General features: G+C 38.6%; 1 protein-coding gene across 6 annotated transcripts in view; it reads left to right on the top strand.

Annotated features, from left to right (window-relative positions):
• TENM2 (teneurin transmembrane protein 2) overlaps positions 1-23,063 on the top strand; it is a gene marked incomplete at both ends in the record, with an annotated part of 473,693 nt that overhangs the window by 243,105 nt on the left and 207,525 nt on the right. For all 6 annotated transcript variants that reach the window (XM_084215965.1, XM_084215964.1, XM_084215963.1 and 3 more), the window contains one exon: positions 10,658-10,867. In XM_084215965.1, the coding sequence (XP_084072091.1) occupies positions 10,658-10,867 (210 nt within the window). The remainder of the gene's footprint in view (positions 1-10,657; positions 10,868-23,063) is intronic.

The raw sequence follows: 23,063 nt of genomic DNA, 5'->3' as shown, positions 1-23,063 counted from the left end.
ATATATTTGAGTGCCTTCTAATGGTGTAAACAAACTTTGGATTCCTAAGTAGCATATTTCAGCTTCAGTTGCTTTAATTTCTCTTTGTCCATGTATTTCTGGGCTGTAGTTTTAAAGTGCTTTAAGACTGAAAAGATGAGAGAAACTGTCATTATTATAAAGATACAGTTTGTGCTGAAATACAGAATGGTACATGCAGGCTATCCTGTAGCCTGTTTGATTTTCAGTGGGGTTTTTGCTTTACCAAAAAACATGGAACAGAGCCCATTTGTTGCAGGGGTAGAACATGTATCTTTATTCCTTCATTCTGGCAACTTTAAGTGTAACTGAAATGGAAAAGAAATCTTTTGATTTCTTACCTTTTTAACACATCTAGTTTTATGCTTCCAAATGCCTTTTAATCAGGTTACAGGTTATTTTAGTACTGCAGAATCAAGATCCATTTTTCATATAGTGGCCTTTCATGTCTGCAATTTCTTTTCATTAAAAGGAAATTTTAATTTCCTGTATTGGTCTCACAGAGTGCCATTAATTATGGGGATACACAGCAGTGGTAAAATAATTAATGGCCTGATCACTGTTGTATTGTAGTCTGCCACTCAGGTTTTATTTTGGCTAAATCTTTTCACATAAAGGGAAATTTGACACAAACCTCCTCACTTAAGAATAAATAGTTTTCAGTTTTCATGTAAGAAAAGCGAGCAGATTCCAGTCTTCAGCTAAGGTGTGGTCTATAGACTGTAGTTTATATTCTGCTTCTTCATTTGAGTCTACTTCTCAGACTCTGAACTAGAAATCACCTTTACAGAGATAGAAATATTTCAAACCTTATTCAATACTAGATGAAAACAAAATTTTATCTGCATATATGTAAGTGATTTGGTAGGTTGTCCATAATCTTATGTTGGGGTACTTGGTGTGTTCCTTACCATCTTCAGGGTATAGCTAGCTCTACCAGAAGACATCAGAAACATTTTAAAGGGTTAGTTAGGCCTAGCTCACCCTATGTGATAGTATTTCACTTCCCCTTAGATTTTAAACTGCACTTTGGGTTCAGGCTGTATTCCCAGACCTGAGCACAGAGGATTATCCTGCATTTCATGAACACAGCAGCCTGGTATGGCAGTCAGGAGAAGACTGCAGCTGGAGGAGCTGCTCCCTGCTCAGAAGCTCTCCAGAACTTCAGAAAACTGCAGAAACCCTGGCTGTGCTGAAGGCAAAAATAGTTTGCATTGACTGGAGTGGAGGTTTCACTGTGCTTTGCTGTTAAATGCTGGGATGGTTGTTCAGCCTGGAAGGAGGAAGTGTTACAGGTTGTGGTAACTTCAGCAGGGGCACACAGGAGTTCAGTGTAAAATATCCTAACAGTCTTGCACATCTGCAGCACCTGTTAAATATTTAAGTTAAATTCTGATATGCTTTTTTACTTTGGAAAATCCCACCAGTGACAGAGAGGACTGGCAAGCCAAAGTTTTTGTTTGCTTGTACACCCAAAACTCCTGCTTAGTCAGTATGGGTGGTGTAAGAAATGCAAGGCTGCATGTTGAGAGTAGAAAACAAATGAAGCAAGGAAAATGGAAATCTCAAGATTGTCATGTAAATTTAAGTATCAAGAATAATGGAAGAATAATTCCCATCCTCCTGTTGCTGTTCTGACTGCACCTCCTTATCTGCCAGCACTAAAATAAAAACACCTCTGGAGTGTGTCACAGCAGTGGGATAGCACTAATTCAGAACTGTGTTCACCACACATTTAGAAAGCAAATAGCAACACCATATTTTAACTGTAGGTGGAACCAAAAAAAGTAGACTTTAATAGCCTGAAGCAGAATTAGCCAGAATATAACACTGGCACATGATAGAGCAGATTTTAAGCATATTATTTAAATTATTTAAATTATTTGGCCATTTACATAATGTGGGTCATGTGAAGCCTTGTTTTCATTTCTCATTTTGCCTCCAGAAAATGGAGCTGCTTTTTTTAGTAGGCTGCAAAGAGTTAACACAAATCCCATAATCATTATCCAGCTCCCACCAGTTAGTACTAACTAGGTACCACTCTCACAGAATTTGTTAGATAATTACAGGTTGGAGTTTTCTCATGTTTGTTCAAGATATTGTTCTTTATCCCACCCATTAGTGACTCCAGGCACTTGAATTGCTGAGTGTTGCAACATCCCTGGAAATAAATTTCTCTAATAGACATAAAGCCAACATTCAGGAGTATATGCAGTGCAGATGGTGTGAGTGGTTGTTTAACAGTACTTAGAATTTCACTAAAATAAGGTGAAGGTAAACAGAAGGTGTTTGGATAGTGGAAACAAGTTTGTAGCCCAGCTCAGTCAGAGCTCTTGGTGTCCCTGAATGAAGATCAAATCAAGTACTTCTAGATTGATCTGAGAGGGAAGATTTCACAGCCTGCTAATTACCTACCCAGAGCCTAATTACCACCCCTTTGTTAGTGGAATTCCCTGAACGAATGTTTAGCTGGTAAGATTGATAAACAGGGAATTTTCTTTCTTCCCAATTTTTGAAAGCTGCAGATGATATTAAGTTAGCATAAAGTTCATTCACATATGGTTGTGGATCTTCCAATAGGTTTCTTCAAATACATTCCTAATCTTAGAATGTTATTTTTGTCCCTCAAGGAACAGGCAGCTGATAAGTTGTTACAATTTCATGTTAGTTATAGTTAGTTCAGTAGAACCTTTTTTAGGGAAGTTAAATTAATTCTGGTTGGTGAGAGTTTTGCTCCCATGGATGTGTCTCTGGTTTTCCTGGCTGAATCAGAAGCAGAGTAATATTAGAGGAGGCATTTTGACTTTATGAGTGATGGGAAAAAATCATTGAAACAAATTACTGTTTTCCAGCTATGAAGGTATCAAACATATGCCAAGTAATCAGCTTGTGAGTGTAATAGGTTCATGAAGGAAAAGGGTTTTCTAATCTTATTCACTGATGTTTTTCCCGAGACAGCAACAGCTTTTATAAAATGAGGCTTGTAACTTCTCATTACAGAATCTAATCTGCCCAGAAGACATTGAACAGCTGCAAAACCCTAACATCTTCTAGCTGTAAATTGCTTTTATTATTTATCTTTGTTTAACTAAAAAAGAAGGGGGCATCAGATGATTTAACAAGACAAGAATTAAGTGACATTAGCTTTTGACAGCAGCAAATTATTCCTTTACATACTGAATTGGTTTAGATAATTCTGAAGTCATGAGTGTCTCCTTATTTTTAATATCCAAATTTCATAAAACTGATACATTTTGTAGATGGATTGCTTAGAAAAAATAATTTACCTTCAACACTGGAAGTCAGAAGTGATTGATTTCCAAGTTAGTCTCATTTTCCTGCAGAGTTTTTGCAATGATAATATCTTCTGTTGGTACAGTGATTTCCATATTCAAAGATTACACATGTGCAGTACTGCAGAAAATATTAATCATGTACAGAGGTCAAATGGTTTAAGGAAGATAAAGCTTAAACAGGCTTCTGGAATGGATCTGTAAAAATAAAAAAAACAGGGATCAGGACTTGCTGGGGGTTCTTCATCTTTCCCTTTTCTATTACCTGCAGTTCTCAGACTGTATTCCTGGTTGTGCAGTAATGGTTTTACTTTAGAGGAGAGGGAGAAGAAATCTATTAAATATTAGTATATTTCTATGGTTTGTTGTTTTGCTTCTTTGTAAAATAAATAACTTTTTTTTTTGTAACAAGTGTCGAGAAAACAAAGCAAGATGTAGAGAGTTACTAATTTTGCTAAATGGGAAAAACACAAACTTGTAGTACTGAATTGCCTTTGCTGATTCACTGCTGTATAAATCACAGGTGATGACTTACTGTGTCTAAATCTCTCTTTTGCTATTATCTTTTAATTGTCTCAGTACCATTTTCTCTTTCCTTGGTATGATGTGATGGCATCAGCTGCATCCTTAGTGGCCCCCACTATCTGTTGTGATGCAGAAAAATACCTAAACACGTCAGAAAATATGTCTGGGCTTTTAGGAAGACCATGTTTTCTCCTTTGACTTTTGTGAAATGGACTCTGTGTAAATCTTTTTCTTAGCTTGGCTGGTTTTGTGCCTGCTTGCTTTCGGAGATAGGAGCTTCAGGAGGACTTTTCTTCAGTGATAACTCTCTGTCATCCAAATCCTGATTTGTATCTTTATCTTTTGCTCTTTTGAATCCTGTTTGCCCTAGAGAAGAAGTGCAGCAGTTTAGGCAAGAGGAAACAACTTGGAGCTGAAGAAAATGATCACAGACTGTTTGATTCCTTTCCCTCTTTTTCTCACATAATTTATTTGGGGCTTTTGTTTGGTCTCTCCCCCTTGTGATGCCTTAAGTTTTAGCTTTCATATTTTTCAGATCCCGTGCTGCTTTAGTGTGTGGCTCTGAGCTTTTCACTAAGTGTGGGTGAGCTCTCTCCACAGGGTAGGTAAACAGAGCAATCCTTTTCCAGCTTGACCAAGGACAACTGTTACAAGCTCCAGGTCCAAAAATATAACAATATAATAAATAACGTTATAAATAAATGATGAATTCAAGAGGAAAAACAAGGAGGATGGAACTTCATATAATAATTGGACAATCAACTCCAATATGCAAATGGACCAAAACTTATAAAAGTGAGAGACTTTGTGGCTGGCTGTCCATTTTGTGAGCATTTTGGGTTCATCTTGGGTGCAACCCTGGCTGGGCTCTTGTGCTGCCCAAGGTGGATCCATTGAGGCTTTTTAATAAATGCCTCCTTTATTCTTTAACTCTGCCTAGCCTCTGTTCTAGGTCAGTCTTCTCGAGGCAGCACTTGAAGAGCAGTCTGCAGTCAGGGGTTGGGAGAATGCTCTGCACAGCTGGCTGAGCATTGCTGCTTGCTGCTGGCTGACTCCTGGGAGCTGTCCTGCCTCTCCTGGGAGCGGGCAGCACGGGGGAAGAACTTTCCCTCCTGAGCAGAGCTTTTCCTGCTGGGGTTCTGCTGGCCCCCTGTGCCTGGAAGCACAAATGCCATTTTAGTTACAAAAATCACACAGCCTGCTCCCCACCCGTGTCAGTTAACTGTAGTAATTCACCGAGTACAAAATATTGATGTTCCTTGTGCCAGTTAGGACAATGTCTGTTTAATTTATTAAATATAACTCTGCTTGAGAGGGCCCAAGCCAGTGCTGTGCATACATATGAAAAGGAGATATTTTTCTTCTTCTGCAGAAGGCAATTTTTCTGGGGAAGAAGAGGAGAGTCTGCTGAATGTGCTGTACCTCAGGAAAGTTTCGCCTTCATCAGCTACCTGCTTATTTTATAGTGCTTTACACTGCAAAAATGTGCACCTTACTAATCTAATTGTTTCCTGACACATTTAGCAGCTTTTCTCACTCTTTAAAGTGAACTTAGCAATGCTGACAATGTAGGTGTTTCAGTTTAGGCTGACTTGAAAATGTAGTGTGAATGTGTTAGGTGGAGGAGGCTGTGAGCTGTTACAGGGTCCTGCCTGTGGTCCTTGTTCTGATTCTGTCCAGCTTTCCTGATGGAAGGGGGCAAAGGAGGCCGAGATCTCATCCTTCTCTTTTATCACCTCCAGTTAACATCCCCGGTTCCATTGTTAGATAGCCCTCTGTGTATAATTTTGGTGTAAATGAGCAATGCAGCAACTGCAGTTAATGATCCTGTCCATCAAATAAGTTACTAACATAATTTTATGGGATTACTTTGCACAGGGTCCTATACTTTGTGTTGGTGTAACATGAATATCAGCAGCTTCAATCAGTAAATGTCAGAATCTTAATTGCCAATTAAGTATTTTACACAGTGTTTCTGATGCCATCACTTACAGAGAAACAACTCTTCTGCTCTCACTCTTTGCTTCCTCAGCTTCCTGCGTTAACACTTGCATGCCACTACATCTTCCAAAGAGCTGTTTTTTGAAAAGTTACCTTGGTTTCCCTTCTTTCTGCAATCTAACCTGCCAAGGATTGCACAGGGAGATGTTGGCTTGTGTCTGCCTTTTCTACCTGAGCCCTGGTCCCTATGACCAGAGCTGTAGAACAAAGGGACTTTATTGATAGCAATATATGTGACTAATTTAGCTTTTACTGGGCATTTATGTTTATTGGTGCTTGACTGGCAGATATCCTTAGAGAAGGACAGAACAATTAGATCAGAACCCCTTGATTGTGAAGATGAACGTTTGTTTAAAGTTTTGAAAGCTGATCTTGCTTATGAAAACCTCTACATATAGGAAGATTTGCTGTCATAAATGTCAGTTATCAATATGCTGCTTGGGTATATGACACTCATGCTGAAAATGCATAGGGCTGAACACTACACAGATGTTTGCTACACATGTCCAACCTTAGAAGAGAGATTCTGCTAGTGGAAAAAGCTTTAGGATTCCATTACAGATACAAGAAGCTTTGACATCTGTATTTACCATCCCTGGGACACAGGGGTGGTAAATAACAGGATTTACTGAAATAACTTAAGAGTGTGAGATGGCAACCCACAGGTTGTGATCTTCCCTCCTGTCCGAATTATTGGCAAAATAGCTATTTAAGGAGTCTGGATTCATCTTTAGACCTGTTAAAATAACTTATGGTTTTGGATATTATGCATGTTTATCTAGATTTGTGGGGGTAAATTTACTTCAGTATATAAAAAAGTATACACATGCATTTTGGAATGCATATTTCCACGATTGCTGCACAAAATTGTTAAATTCCAGAGGGGTTTTTTGGTTCCTGTTTCCTGTCATGCACCATGGTGTAATATTGTAAATATAATATTTACACACACATGGGCTTTATTTATCCACAAAACTCTATGGGTCCTTTAAAGGAAGAAGAGGAACAGAGAGTATGAAAAGTATATCTCAAATATCCTTCAGTAGCTGATGAGCAGCTTGCATCTCTTCTCTGATTGTGTCTCTTATTTATGTATATTCATGCTGGGAGTGATTGCAGGCAGTCTTTTTTTTTTTCTTTTCTATTTTTTTTTGTCCTTCTGGTGATGGTGTGGTCTTTCAGTGTAATAACAACTGAACTCTCTCTTTTCCCAATGTGTTATTGTGATTGAGATGAACAGGACTCTTCTTCCCTGTCTGGGCTTGAGACATTGCCAGCTGTGAGCATGGCCTGATTTCTGAATGTAGGTCCTACAGCACATTTTAAGCATTAGGGACTCAAAGTGTAGCAGTAATTGAGGAATAGTTTCATAAAAATTCCTGGGCTGGTGAAGAAACATGAACCTGATTTAAAAGGAGAATGGAATAGAAGTGAAAAAGAGGGTAAAGAAGGCCCTTGCAGACTGAGGTGCTGTGTTGTGTGGAAGCCCAAAGCAAGCCCAAATCTGAATAAAGAGTTACCACATTTCTTCCTTCACTCTAAAAAAAGAAGATAAGATAAATGATAAGAGAAAGGGGTGGGAGGAGAGGAAATTTGTTTTTTCTTCTTGGCTGCTTGCTTTTTGAAAAATGCCTCCCAAATGCTGTATTCAGTATCTGTACCAGTCTTTGTCATGCATGAGTATATGCAGTATGAACATGCATATGAACAGATATTGAGAAAAGAACTGATACAATTCCCTTTTGAAAATGTAATATATCAGCTTTAAGCCTGGTTCCCTTTCTAGCATTTGTATCTGGTTTATGTTTCTTTGAGTGTGTTACACAATTACATTATTGCTGTCACTGTAAGCATCCATTACATAGGATTCTCCTCACCTAGATAAAAAACTTATTCAGAGAAGCTTTAATATGTTACTATATGAAGACAAATTGTAGGAACTTCTATTATGATTTAACTTTTGAAAAACAGCAGTGTAATAGAATATGATGTTATCATATGTCACAGTATTTTTATAGACTGTAGGGTGTTGCAATTCCCATTGAGAAGCAATGGAAATTTAGAATATTTTAAAGAGCTGAGAAGTTTTAAAATATGACTGTTGATATGTCTGTAGATACATGAATGGTCTGACAAGGAGCTCAGGTTTATAGAACCTGCAAAGCTTACTCTGTTCTTTTAAATGTTACATTGAACTTATTTAACCAAGGTATTCATGTGTGAATCAAAGCCCTTATTTCTCACTTAAGAGTGTATAGTAACAAATAAATTCCATGTATCATGCTCTTTATAGCCTAACTGCATCCCCACACTTTGGGACTTTCACAAGCCATTCTCTTGACTGTGGTACTACAGATAGTTACCCCTTAGATTAATTTCTTAAGAGAAAAAAGCTTTATGGAGTCTTTCTGTTCCTGTTTAGTAATTTTTCAATTCATTTCCCACCAAATTTTACAAAAGGCTGGATGTCTTAAGAGATCCTGTGTTTCAGGGGCTGGGAGTGGAGAGAGAGAGAGAGAAAATATTTTTTAAGAGTCCCTCAAAGAGGGTAGGTAAGGCTGTAGTGAGAGTTTAATGTTTAGTAGATGCCAAAAAACTCAACTTGATAGGCCAAGAATGTCCCAACAAGAAAAGTTTTAATTTAATTTGGCTGTTTATTGGATGAGGGTGGACTGGCAGTAGGTTCTGTGGCTCACAGGCATCTCTGTTTTGCCATTAGCATGTGATTGTGGGCAGATCTTCCTCAGGAGCCAACTTCCCACCAAAATGATGCCACGTTTTAACAGCTTCATACCTTCTCATTCCTCTCAGCTACAAACAGAGCTGCAGTAATTAGAAATTTTTCCTTTTCTTCAGGGATTTGGGCTGTATTATTTCATGATGGCAACAATGTCATTAGCATTCCCAACAAAAGAATTCTCAAGGTTTGAGGGTTTTTTCATTTCTCAATATATTCTGCAAAAATGTACCTAAATTGCTCTAAAATACCATATGTAGTTTCCACAAAAGGAAAAAAAAAATCTTTTCCTTCATCTCATACCCTCACACATCCAACAGCTTTATAGTACAGTAATATATTTCCATATGATACATGCAGTCAGTGCAGATTTAGAATTTATAAAGCTGCTTCTTTCAACTTCACAGCGTCGAAGCAGAGCCAGAATATGTGAAAATTAAATGCACACAGTGGGCACGAGTGTCACGCTCCTGTCAGAGGTGTGTCAAACCTCAGCCTCTCTGCTTCTTTCTGCACATTGCAAAGAAATAATTAGAAGCTGGTTTTGCTCAATCACATCTCTGGAATGTTTAGGATATTCATGGTTGTATTTCATAAGAATAGCATAATCATGAATAATAACAGTAATTATTCCTATCATCAATATTAGAATTATTTCCTCACAAATGCAAGTCCACAGTGAAAATATTCAATGCATATTGAATTTTCTGTAGCATAAAGATTGCAGGTGGTAGTTACTATGGAGGAGCTTAAATCTATTTCTGTCATATAATAGCTTGGTCATTCAATCTCATCAATTTATCCAGGGCTAAAAATATAATAAGAAATAATCATAAAAGTCACTTGCCTGTGTTCTGGTATTTATTTTATTTCAAAAGTTTTTGCAGGGAAGAAAGTACTTCATGTTATTTGCTGGTACCAGGCAGTGCAAAGTTGGTGGTTTTCTACGTGTGCCTTTGGTTGATTGCTGCATCCCAATTAAAATTTATATGTGGGAGCTGGAACTTTTCATTTTCTTGTTTTTTCTCCCCCCTCATTTGGAATTGCATGTGATTCCATATATTTACTTAATGGTACAAACCTTAGGGTAATTCATATAAAGTGAGGGGTCCTTGATTCACAAAAATGAAAGTATAACTAGTGAGAAAATCAGTGTGTGTTTTCTCTGCTCCTGTTTCTTTAAGAATGATGGAAATAAAGATACAGCACTTTATGTAGTTTTGCTGTGTTTCAACATTTGTAGCAGATCTCTGCCTTACAGACTTTGGCAGTATCACAAAGGTCATATTTTCTTACATTTAAATTATTCATGAAGAATTTCTTCAATGCACTAGATAAACTTGCAATGCAAAAAAAGGAAAAAAACCACAATAAAAAAACCAAAACCCTGTCTTCATCTGTGTGCATGTGATGGAATCTGAGGGGACTTCACAAAAGAATGGGATGCATAATTATGAACATTTTAATGAACATTTTTGTTGTTGACTTGATGTCACTGCTTTCTGTGACCAAGACCATATTGTTGCTGTGGGCTGAGGTATTTCCTACCCATTAAGGATTGGGCTTCAGGGTTGGAATCAACCTGGCTGGGCAGGAAATTCTGCTCCTGCAGCTCTGGTGAACAGAGCAATGGGAGAGGAAGGACAGCAGAACTGAGAGCTGCCAGCCCAGGTTCCAGTTTCACCCATCTCTAAAGTGGAATAATTGCTCTTCAGTCCTGCTGTCCCCTCCTGTCACATCTCTCAGTGGGATCTGGGAAGGTCCACAGCATTTTTAGCTTGAAGAAACCCCTTGTAGGGCTGTTTCCTTCCTCTGTCATATTCCTGTGCTGCAGTTTTCCTGGTTAAAAAAATAAAAAAAAAAAAAAAAAAAACAATCAGTGCACTGCTATTATTTTAAGAGATATGGAGATGGGATGTAATTTCAGGAAATGTGATCCAAAGGGCCAGGTTGGTGCCAGTGGGGAGGCTGGGGGGCTGTGCATGGCAGTAACGCAGTGTAACCATGGAAGGTTACAGAGCAATGCCTTGGCTGCTGGGGTTTTCTCATTGCTGATCTTTGATCCCTCTGTCCTCTTTCCCAGGTCGTCCCATTCCACCTACATCCTCGTCCAGCCTTCTCCCATCTGCCCAGCTGCCCAGCTCTCATAACCCTCCACCAGTTAGCTGCCAGATGCCATTGCTAGACAGCAACACGTCCCATCAAATCATGGACACCAACCCTGACGAGGAGTTCTCTCCTAATTCTTATCTGCTGAGAGCGTGTTCAGGGCCACAGCAGGCTTCCAGCAGTGGTAAGAAAATTGCAAACATATGGAGTTTGTTTGTGACATGTTTGTGTCAGTTTTGTGCCTTCTTTTTAAATGTGGAAATGTGTTCTTGCATCAGCAGAAAATTGAGAGCGTCTACGGAAATGGGGCAAAGAAAATCTTGCTGGTTTATTTAATGGAAAATTCCTGGAAATGCAATCCATCATAGATGGTGTTCCTTCATTTTACTATAGAGGGATTTTTAGTTTGAAGTATGGTAGGAGCTGTGTAAAAAATATTATTGAATTCTTGTCATCATAGGGATTTATTTTTCAAAGTAGGTTTCCTGCTCCTTGTTGCATCTGGTAGGAGAGAAATGTACACACAATGGTTCTTTGTTCTGCGTGGACTAATGTAATATATCATTTGGTGATGAGGTTCTGTATCTAAAAATGCATGTTGCTTCTGCCAGTCTGTGTCTGTTCTTGTTTCTGAATCTGTCTGGTTCTGTACTTACAATGTCACATTTAACTAAGATCTGCTATTTTTCAGCAAATTAATTCTTGTCTTTCAGGCCACTGTTTTAAAACATTTGCAGCTCTATCAGTCATGGAATCTGTAGTGCCTAGGGTTTTCCTCCTTTTTTTCCCCTCTTTTCATTTTTGTTATTTTAATTTTTATTAGTAGGTGCTGACTTTTCATTTTGACAGCCAAAAACTGAGTGAAGATGCTGTTCCTTTTTAGAAACACAGACAAATCAAAAGATGCTACTCTAGCACCTTTTTATTATTATTAGAGATTCGTGTTGTGTGTTGTTTAACTGAACACGGTAGGTTTAGAGCTTCTATGCAGTTTCTGGTCTGCCCAAGGGGTAAATTTGCTGTAATGAGGCAGCTCTGAGCAGCACTGGAGGTTCTGTGTGGTGTGGGACTGTGGGGTGCACACCTGAACACCCCCTCTTTACCTGGGGGTGTGGGGGGAGCAGGGAGCAGAATTTGAAACAGAGCATTGAGTGGACATGAGGGATGATTTTTTCCCTAAGCACTGGGTTAGAGCAGGTGGCCCTGGGAGCCCGTCCAGCCTCTGTCCTTGGAGAGTTGTGAGAACATGTTGGCTGAAATCCTGAGCTACTTGCTCTGACCTCAGAGCTGTCTTTGCTTGGCAGGACACTGGACTGGGCACCTGTAGGCACAGAGTTTGTGGTGATTGGGGTGGGGCTGGCCCAGCCCATCCCCACGGGCACAGCTGTGAGCAGCAGGTGAGCAGCACTGACAGCAATGAGCCATGGAGAGCCCAGGGGCACTGAGCAACCACCCAAGGGAGCAGAGGGCACACAGGGGCAGGGCATCAACAGGAGGGGATAAAGGGCTGGGCTGAGGAACAAGAAGGGCAGATGCTTGCAGCCTTCTGATATTGTATGATGATACTCTGTGTGTGGTGGCTGTCTCAACTGCAACATGTGCTGCACCTCCTGACGTTCCTTCCATCCTGAATTATCCTTTAACCCTGTTCAGGTATGTTAAAATATCATTGCACAAAGAAATAAGAATTCAGAAATTGAGTGTGCTTCCTTGTTCCTTGAATGTATTGGAAAATATGATGCCACTTTTGAGGGGGTTTTCAGAGATTTGGGGTGATCTGGGAGCTGCAGGTCTCAAAGTCTGTAATGGACAACCCTGTAGGAGCCATGGAAATGGGGAGGGGGTCAGGAAGGGGATATAATTCATCTTTGAGTCAGTGTAGTTTCATGCCTTAGAAACATTCAAGAGATTTTGCAGGGTTCAGCCATTTCTGGAAAAAGGTGATCCAGCTGATTGAAGGGTCTTTGCCTTTTCAAAAGGGTCTCAGCAAACTCTGTCACTAAATGCCTTCAAGGGAGCATTTAACCTAGCACAGGGTAAGAGGGAAGGTTCCTGCATGGTGAGCAGTTATTTGAAAGACAGTGAGCAGAAGCTGGAGTTTCCCAATGCATTTTCACAGGACACAGAGAAGGTGGTGGGGTAAGAAAGTAGGTGATGGCAGGGTGCTAAGAACGAGATCAGCTTGTGGAGAATCACAAAAGCACCTGTGAGTCCAAATAACAGGGAAATAAAATGACAGGGGACCTTAGGGCAGAGAAATGTAAAGGGATATTCATGGAAAAAGCAGCTCTGGTTCCTGGGTTGGTGATGGATCATTACCTGTGTGCAGGGAGGAATTCTTGCCTCGTCTCAGAGTTCAGGAACAGGGAATGCTCCCAGCTGAAGGAAGGAATAAAGGGTGAGAGAACACTGTCTAAAAGGTGTGGTGGATCAAGCAGTTGATGAGATTTTAAAGGTGAATGGAAAAAGTAAATGAGAGAGGGATGAAATAAGGAGAAGAAAATCAAGGTCAGGGAATTTGAGCTAAAAAAAGAGACTTGGTAGATACTTGAGTAATTACAGCCACTGCTGGGACTGAGGGAACCAGCATGGCTTTTCTTAGGAAGCCAAATGAAGTAAGTGGCAGTAAAACAACATCAGAAAATTTGATGAAAGAGCTCTTTATGTTTCATTTTAAATCATAATCAATGTTTCTTTGTATCCTGAAAAGCTTTGTGTTTAACAGCTCTTACTGTGGGCTGACCCAAGGAGCATTTCTGGCATCCTCTGATTGGCTTTGCTTTGTTTATTCTACGTTTTAACACTTTTTTTCCACATATTCCATTTACTTCTTTAATAAACAGTAGTATAATATATAGTGACTTTTAATTTTCATGGTATAAGATGCAGGTGTCCTTTTAAAATATTTACCATACACACATGCTTAATGGCTTGATCACCACAGAGTGTTCTGTAGCATGAGTTATTCTGGACTTAATGGATCCTCTGGAAAATAATGAGCATTTCCTAGTGGTGTTGCTTTTTTTCTTTAGTTTTCACAATGTTTCTTTTTTAGAGATTATAAGAAAATACAACAGATAATGACTTACACATTAAATTGGAGAAAGTTACTACTTTTTGTGGTTTATCATTATCCTTGAAAGATTTTCAGAGTGGCTTTTACTATCTACATGACAAGAAAACATTGATCATGCTCTGGTTGTGGGTTTTCTTTTTCTTTTTAAATTTTTTGAGTATATTTTTTTAGTTCCTTTGGGAACCTAGCAATGTAGATCCAGACATTTGAATTTGAGAGACAGTAATTAAATGGAAATATTTTGCTTAAATTTGAGCTTGGGTTAAAAAGGAAGATTTGTAGATGCTTATATGTAAGGCTTAGATCCCAGATAATTGTCAATCATTCATAAATTTTTGCCAGCATTTTCTAGCTGCTTCTTTAAATATTTCTATCCTAGTCTTCAAAGTACATGTTGAATATGAAATATTTGAAATATTCATATTGAATATGAATACACTATATGAAATAGCGTAATCTACTAATTACACTATAGATGCTTCCTCTAGAAGCTTCCTCTTGTTTGTCTGATTGGATACTTCTCTTCCTTCAAGCTCTGTAATTACAGGTGGCTCCTCAACAGGTTTAAGATGAACCTTTTTGGATATGAGGAGCCACTCATCCACATGTGTTGCCCTGTGCCCTTCACAAGAGCTGTGCTTAATATATATGAAAAAAATCATTTGCCTGAAAATATTACCTAATCAAATATTCTATCAAATGAGCAATCTATTGTTGATATTATGAAGGCCTTTAATCTACAATAAATCTTTGTTAGAACTCATCAGAACTCCCAGTTTGAGAGAAATGTGATTATAGCACTCTTAAAATGACATTACATCATCGGGGTGATTGGTTTATCATTTTGAGAAGCGACATCAATCATAACTAGCATAACCACACAGTAAATGAATTCAACCTTTCTACTGCAGAACAATGACACCATAATTGCTCAAAATCAAACTTGAAATGAAATCAAAAAATGCGCTTTCTTTAAATATGATGTTAACCTAATGGAATATATTATTAAAAATCATGTTTGAGGAAGTTCTATGTAATTAAAAAATATGTGAAAATGTATTCCTTTTTTTCTCGCATTAGAACCTGTTTCAGTTGCAGAATCATTTTCTATGCAACAAGATATTATGCTGGTTTTAATTGAACTCCCATCACTTACATTCCTCTGCTTGTATTTCTTAATATAATATGCAGCACAATTATATGTGATGAAGGACAAGAGGTTTTTGAAATCTGGTGCACCTGCTGATAGTATTTGGAAAAACACAAACATTGTAGAAGGAAATGAAACCTTTTAGCCACAGAAAGTTAGTGGATTTTCTTTTTCCTTTTAAAAGAAATGGTCAGTTTCTGCCATACCATTTCCTGTGATGGTTTCTTACAGGTAACAATAGGAACAGGTTTATTTCTTCTTCTTGTATGTGTTTAATATATTTTTTTTGGTAATATAACTCAGCTTGTTGAAATGCCATTTTAATGGCATTCAGTCAAAATACAATATAACGAGCTGTTCTCAACCTCACATGGAAGAAAGAGAAAGGTTTTTGTTGTTTGCACTTTTGTCTTTACTAGAGAGGATTTATTGCTGTTAAACCAAATTTTGAACTCACAACACAAAACCAATTTGTTTATTTCTCCATTTTTCAGTCTGAGTAAAAGACACAGGATAGACCTACTCACACATTAGGTTTTCATATAATGGATCCATAATTGGACACATTTATCAGCTTCAACCACTCTAACAATGAGAAAGTAGAAGCAGAACGATCTCTGGAGTATTTTGGTTTGGGGGAAAATTCCAGACTGTGGTTGAGATATTGTCATGATTGCTGTCAAGAACTTGCTGGAGTTTAACTGGAAGGGGGATGGTACCCATTTTTTTGGTGTTAATGTGTCCTTTTGGCTCAGAAACAGTGATGCAAAGCATTTGGCTCAGTGTAACAATATCTGCCCACGGAGTAGTTTGGACACTGCTTACAAGACAGGGTTTGCTTTGATTTTTTCACAAGCATTTTTTGGCAGCAAGGAGAGAGGAAAAGAGAAACAGGTTGGCTTGAAGGAAATAATTGCTCTTAAATGTTGTCTTTTAGTTAGAGTTGGAATAAAGAATAGGACTCCTTTTGCTTCTGAGCCTGTTGTGTGAAAATATCATATAAAATATCAATATTCATTATTTTTAGTATAAATATCTAGATGGATCTCCTGTGTTCCACAGATACTACCTGTCTATAGAATTTCATTATTATTAATGTGTAATTACCACCACCTCCATGCAGTTTAATCTAGTTTGTAAAAATCTTTTCTGAAAGAAGCCAGAACTTTCATCAATGCACTGTAGCTGGAGAACTTATTTTAGACTCTCTGCTGGGAGTGCTTGGAGGTGTTTGTTTTATAGCCCTCTTACAATCTGCCATCAAATAAAGAAGTATATCCAGTTTCTACTCTATAATGCAAACCAAAATGCAGAACTATTGTCATCTTTAAGAAATAAATGAATCCTATAGAAAAATAATTACATCCCTTCAGATGATGAAGCATCACCCCCTACTGAATGGAAACCTCAATTTTCTGTACCTATCAACCTCCAGGACATAAAATACATTGGCAGTCACAAATATTGAGAGTACATAGCTTTATTTATTTATTTATTTTTAATCCTCATGAACAATTGTTTTACTTAAGAGACTAAATAAAAGTTTGGATAGCTCAGTAGGTAATGGGGGAGAAAAGGAATTGGAATCTTCCCCCCTTAGCAATATTGCAGCTGGGGCCAGGAGAGAGGGTGTTGTTTTACTCTGGTGCTTGTTGTTTGTTCTTGTGTTTGTTTACTTTTGCTTTGGTTTTGTTTGATCTCTGTGCATCACTTCTGAGGTCAGGTAGGGAGGAACAGTAATCAGAAAGAAAATTTTGGCCTCCTCCACCATCACTTTCCTGTCCTAGCTGCTGTTTATGATAAAGATTTCAGCAGCATCTTTTGGAATATCTTTCAGAATATTAAATTGTAGAATTTGACAAGTTATGCTTAGGGCAGCAACAGTTAAAATCAGTTAAGGTTCCAGGCTTGGACTTCCTAAATTATTTCCAATGGTTTCCTGTAACTGTCTCCCAAGGGCAGCCTTGCATTGCAGCTGGGTGTGCAATTCTCCTGAGAAAGGGGGCTCCTTACTCAATATATTCACAAGGAAATGCCATAAGGAACTTTCTTCTGATGTTGTTTTACAGCAATGCAGAAAAAGGGGGGATAGACTGCTCATTTTTATTTCTGTTTCCAAATTAAAAGTAAATAATGTGTTTGTTTCTGCTGTGGAGCCTGGCCTAGCTTTGAGGCTCTAAGTAAATCCTTAATGACCAGTTAGATTCTCGTTCTTTCGCATCTCTTGAGCAGAGTCTAATTTTAGAGCTTAGAACTAGAATTTGAAATGGAGGGAACAGCATGAACAATGCTTTCCCACTGAAACTGAAGGGTGTACTTTTTCTGAAGTATCAGCTCCATGTTGCTGCAACTATTACTGATATTATTGCTGCTGCTAATCTCTGTACCCTGTGTGGATGATGCCTGCAGATGTCTGAATTTCTGCCTGAAGACGTGATTCTAGATATTAAGATATGGCAGAAACATTCTATTTATTAATTTATGAATTCATAATAACAACAGTCAAATCTCAAACAGAAGGTTCTATGGTAATAAAAATGATAATGAATTACAAAAAGCTGTACAATTGAGAACAGACTTGAATTCTGTTGTTTACAGGGTATTTTTTAAGCTCACCATGGTCTTGAGAGTTGGAGATTTTTTTTTTTTAGTTGCTTTTGATTGTTTAGCGTTTGTAAATGTGTTAAACTGGGAACCCCTGTAGCAATAAAAGCCCCCCCAGCGATCAGCTGCAGCACAGACTTCCCAAGTTTCCATTTCCCTGTGTATTGCTGTTTTCTGACAGCTTCCCTGATGGCTGGGACACAACTCAGTGGCTGTGGCCTTTTCTCATTACCAATGCTTATTCTGTCTCATGGCACCTTCTTAGACATCACCAATAACTGGGACATTTTGGAAAGCTGTTGAAGCCTTTGAAGTTTAAAGGCTGGATATTGTTGCTCAGTGTCATTGCACCAAGAAAATCAGTGCCTAGTTTGGTACCTCTCTTGAAAACTGAAAGGCACTGAGGATACTGCAATTATAAGCAGAAAATCTTTTTTTTCTTCTTCTCTTTCTTTTGTATGCTGTGTCCAGATGCTGTTTGTGTGTTTTTCCTTTGTGTGTAGAAAAAGCTAAAACTGTTCTTTCTAATGGTCTCTGCTGTAAGTGATGCTGTGTGGGAAGAACTTTTCAGGCTTTCAATAATTTTGTCTTTTGGTACAGAGTTTTAAATCTTCCGAACTGCATCTCTCTTTCATTGGCAGTGGCACAGTCCTGACAGCTTCCATAGTGGATAGTGCTGCTGTTTATGTGGAAAGGCAGCATTTAAAAAACATTTCATGTTTTTAGCTGCCTACCTACACAACTTGGTAGCTGACTGAAAGTGAAGAGTTGAGCATATGCAAATTGTTAGCACTTCATGGGCTATAAAAGTAGAGAACCTAAAATTTAGGGTATCATTTTTTCACAATATTTTGCAATATTTGTATACAGAAGGTTCTGTAGGTGTCTCAGTTGGTTTTGTACCAGTACAAAGTTTAAAAACTTCATTTTTTCTCCCTATAAATCCAAATAAGTGCCATTATAAGCACTTGAAAGCAAGGAGACACTTTTCATCTGAGTCAATACCTTGTCTTATGGATTTTCTGATTTTGTTATGCCATACACTTCTGGTTTATTTAAATGATAAATTGTGCATTTATCTAGTGCTTAATTATTACTCCTAGTTATAAAATTACATTAATGGATTTACAGTTTTGATACCTGTTTCTAATATGATTATACATATTAGCATCTTATCAGGCAAACTGTAAATATATGTCACCTATTTATCACATTAACATCTCCAGAAACTGAGTTTGTCTTCATGTAAAGCACGATTAAATCAATCAAAATTAGAATTTTTTTCCTTCAGAAGATACTCAGTCTTATTTTAAAAAGTACAGTAGATGGGAAACTTCTGCACATCCCTGGAGAAACTGATCAGTGGTTACTAATTATTCTCAGTGTTATTTTTTTTTTCTTGCCCTATTAATGCCTTACTCTTCTCCTGGCAGTTCTCCCATGCATGTCTGCAACATCCCTTCAGCATAAACAGAGAGAAATCTGGACTCTGTCACTTTACTCTGAATATTTTTCCCTTTGTGTTTCCCTGCCACAGCCCTGTTGCCCTCTGGGAGCTTGTGCCCTAAAAGGGTTTGCACATACAGCTTTATTGGTGAAAACAGCTGAAAACAGAGCTCAGCCAAGCAAATCATCCTTTCCTGTTACTTCCTAACCCAGCTCTTCAAATGCATAAGCCATGGTGTAAGGATGACTCCTGTCTTCTGCTGCTCAATGCTTCTGCAGACCAGGATTTTGTCCTCCTCACAGTCTCAACTTCAGCTACCTTGTGCAGGGAATGTAATAAAAATCTGTGGCTCCTCCACTGAACAGCTGCTTTATTTTGGTGCAGGGTTACAGACATTTCTCCTGGGAGAAGCAGCAGATGTTCAGATGGGCTGCACTCAGAGCTGGGTGTGGTGTGGGAAGGGCTCTCTGCTGATGCTCTGTGCTCTCACCGTGTCTGCCCTGGTGTGGCTGTGCACAGCTGACTGCAAGGAGCCAGGAAATCCAGGGCAAGTCTTGAACTCATCCAGTTCCTGTGGAGTCTGTAATTCCCACAGTGTTTGAAATGATTACAGACCAAAACCACAGATGAGGGTTTTTTTCCTTAAGGAAGGAAATCAGCCAAACATTGCCTTTTTTATTACATTGCAAATATGCATAATTCATGTTTCTGACAGATTGTTACACAGAAAGCTGAGGACTTTGAATGTTTGTAGAAGTTAATTACTGGCCTGAGCAAATGCTTAATTTTCATATCATTTCACATCAAGGCATAGAGGGAATCTTGTTCCATTTTATCAGCTCCCAGAATGATTCCACATCTCATTCTGTCACATTCACACGTGAAGGAAATTTTGTCTCTTGCTCTGTTCCGTTTGTTTGGATTTTGTGTTTTCTTCCAGTCTGTAGCAAAGCTTCACTTGCTCCCAGTTCCCCAGGTTGCTTTTATTGCAGTGACCTTTTCCATCCATGTAGGATGCTATTTGTCACTCCTCTCTCCTTGGATCCCTGCCTCTCCCCACCAAGGTGTTGCCTCTCACGTCGCTCCTGTACAATGGTTCCTTTCTGTCTAATGCACTTGTGCTGGGTGTCATGGGGCTGGAACAGTGGGATCTTCACAAACTGAGCTTTTTCTCTCCTTTTATTCATGTCAGGGGTAATGGTTTGTGAAATAAAGAAATAAATGCACACCTACAAGCAGAACCAAAACAGCATCCCTACCACTGTAGTGATAACTGGTGCTTATCTTGCATAGTTTGGATCTGAAAAAAAACCAACCTAGTAAATCAAAAGGAAGGAAAATTAGCAGCTTGGTATGGAAATTGGGTTGTTTTGAAAAGCCTCTTTGTACCTGATGCTCTGCTAATTTTGGAGCAATAGCTAAAACACTGTAGAAAATGAGAATGACTTTTTATAAATTATAAAAGGTAATATGTGTGCATAGAAACCTTTACACCCCAAACCCCTAAAAGTTGGACCTTTTACTGTATTGATCTTTGAAAATCTGCAAAAGAGGGATTGGTTTGCTGTAAACTGCCATGCCCCAAAAACTCCATTTGTAATAGCAGAAAAGTCCAGTATTGTCTAAATACTCCCTGAGAAAAAAGATTTCTGACCCTGTTATTTTGAAAGGTCCCTCGTGGTCTTCAGACCCAGAGAACAGTTGTTAGTGTGGCATGAAATGGGAAGTCCCAACTGCAAATCCACCTGATTCAGGAAGAACTCAGAAATCTGGACTTTAATAATGTGTGGTGAATTAATTAAATCTGTAATGTATATGACATGATAATTATTTTGGGGCACACAAACAGCTTATTCTACTGGAATCAGCAGGAATTCTGTACACTGAACACCAGGCTAACTCCTCAGTTAAGTAATGAGGTGTGAAATGTTCTGCCCAACAAAGCAATGTTGAGCATGTTTGTTAATACTTTTTCCTGCAAACAGGTGGATAATTGTTTTACTTGACAGAAACCTGTCAATTATAGGCACTAGCAAATATGGAAAGGTGTAAAATCTCTGTTAGCTTGTGAGCTTCAGGTTTCTGAAAAAATAATTTTAATTTTAAAAAGTAAAATAATTATAATAATTGGTGAAAGTTAAGAGGAGAGAGTCTGTCAAGCTGGAGCTGAAGTGGTAGAGGATTGCTCTGAGTGATTCTCTCAGGGGCTGAGACTGAGGACAGGGACTGGGCAAATAAAACCTTTGTGACTCTGCCATGAAGGTTTCATCAACTCCTGGCACCTGCATTTCCAGTTTACCTGAAAAAACTTGCTGCAAAACCATAATGGAGCAACATGGAGGCCAAACAAATATAAACACCATTGAGAAGACTTAGGAGGGATGAAGGAAAAAAAATTTAGACTTTTCTAATCAGCAAATTTGGTTAGGAAGAGCAAGATGAAACTCTTCAATCTACAGGAGAAAGTGGGTTGGTTTTTTTCTCGCTCTAAGTTTCAACCTTTGTGGTTTACTTTTCAGTGTGGGTTTAAAAAAAGGAAGAACACTTAAATTGTCAAAATGAAAGGTGAAAATGAAATGAATTTCAACAAGTAAATCCTTATTGTTTCTGCATTTTCCAAGACTGTCTCTTCATTCTCTTTCTTCAGCTAAGAATGTAGCAAACGTCAATTAGATATTTGTGAATAGTTTGTCTCCTTGAAGCAGGCACTAAACAGCAGTTAGAAAACAGCTATTTATTCTAAAATCCATGAACTTAGTAGACATGTTAAGGCTAGTCAGTGATACTTATGAGTGCTATCTGCAGCTGGAGGAGATGGTAAAGAGAATAACAGGAGGATAATAATTTCCAAGACTTAAATTTCTAGTTTCAGACTGGCTTGAAATCACGGTGGGATTAGGAGGTTGTGGACAGTGAAGTGTATGAGCAGGCTGTGAACTGGAGGTTCTGGTAGTGCAGAACAGCTGGTGAGGGACTGTCCTTACAGAACTAACCCAAGGCAAAGATTCAAGGCTGGCTGCACACTCCCCTTGCCCAAGAGCCCTGCCAGCAGCTGGAGGCCAGCCCATCTCCCAGGGGGCACAGCCATCCTTCCAAAGGATCTGCAGGAGAAAGGGGCACTTGTCATCCAGATGTGCATAGATGGCCACAAAACCTAGCTCTTGCTTTGCTTTCCAACTACAGGACAGTTCTAAATATCTTTTTCCTCTCTTTATTTTCTGTTGTTGACTGCTGGAAGCATTCCACTGCCTGGATTCCTCAGTTCCTCTGAGATCATGCCAGAAACGCAAATGCATTAGAGACCCTTGTTTCAATTTCTTTTTTTGGAACAATTTACATTAATATCCTGCTGTCAGAAAGCAACTGGTGCTGTTTCACAGCTCTTTATCAAGGCAGTTTTATTGTGGGGAGCTCCAGCAATTGCTCATTGAGAGCAGGAACCCCCCAGTGCAGCTGAGTCTCGTGGGGGACGCGGAGCAGCCGCGTTGGCTTCAGCTGGTGCCAACTGCTTCATGTTTAACATCCACATGTCTTTGAGCAAATTAGTGCTGCTGGATCCTGCTGCATCAGCAGCCTCTGCATCCAGGGGTTCATTCACAGCATAGCATAGATTGGTTTATAGAGTGGTGTTTTCTTTATAGAACAGGCAGATTCAATTCAAATTTCTAAATTCCTAAGGGGTATAGAGGCACAAATTCAAAATCTGGATGAGTGGTTTGATGTTTGGTTTGGGGAGAAGGGTAGGATGCCTGGATACCTGTTTGTGTTGGGTTCTTGGGGGATGTTTGAATATCCACCTTAAATACTGTCTCTTTTTTTCTGAGAATCTTAAATTTTGAACTCTTTTTTTAATAACTAATCTGTTTGGTTCATTTGGTTAACAAAAAAAGTGTTTATTAACAAAAAAGTCTGTCATTATAGGCTTATATTGAGAGGACCTATAAAAATATGACCATTAGGTTTAAATCTGAGTAAAAATTTTGCTATTGAATTAATTCTCATTTCCACAAAATGATCTCAGGTGGTTTTATGAGAAAGAACCTAAAAAGTTTGAGCACTGTACTGAAATTGTGTTATTTCAGATGATGGTTTCAATGTAGTAT

The sequence above is a fragment of the Fringilla coelebs genome, assembly GCF_963513975.1.
Source record: "Fringilla coelebs genome assembly, chromosome: 15".
Classification (NCBI taxonomy): domain Eukaryota; kingdom Metazoa; phylum Chordata; class Aves; order Passeriformes; family Fringillidae; genus Fringilla; species Fringilla coelebs.
This window is presented reverse-complemented; position numbering and strand designations above follow the sequence as displayed.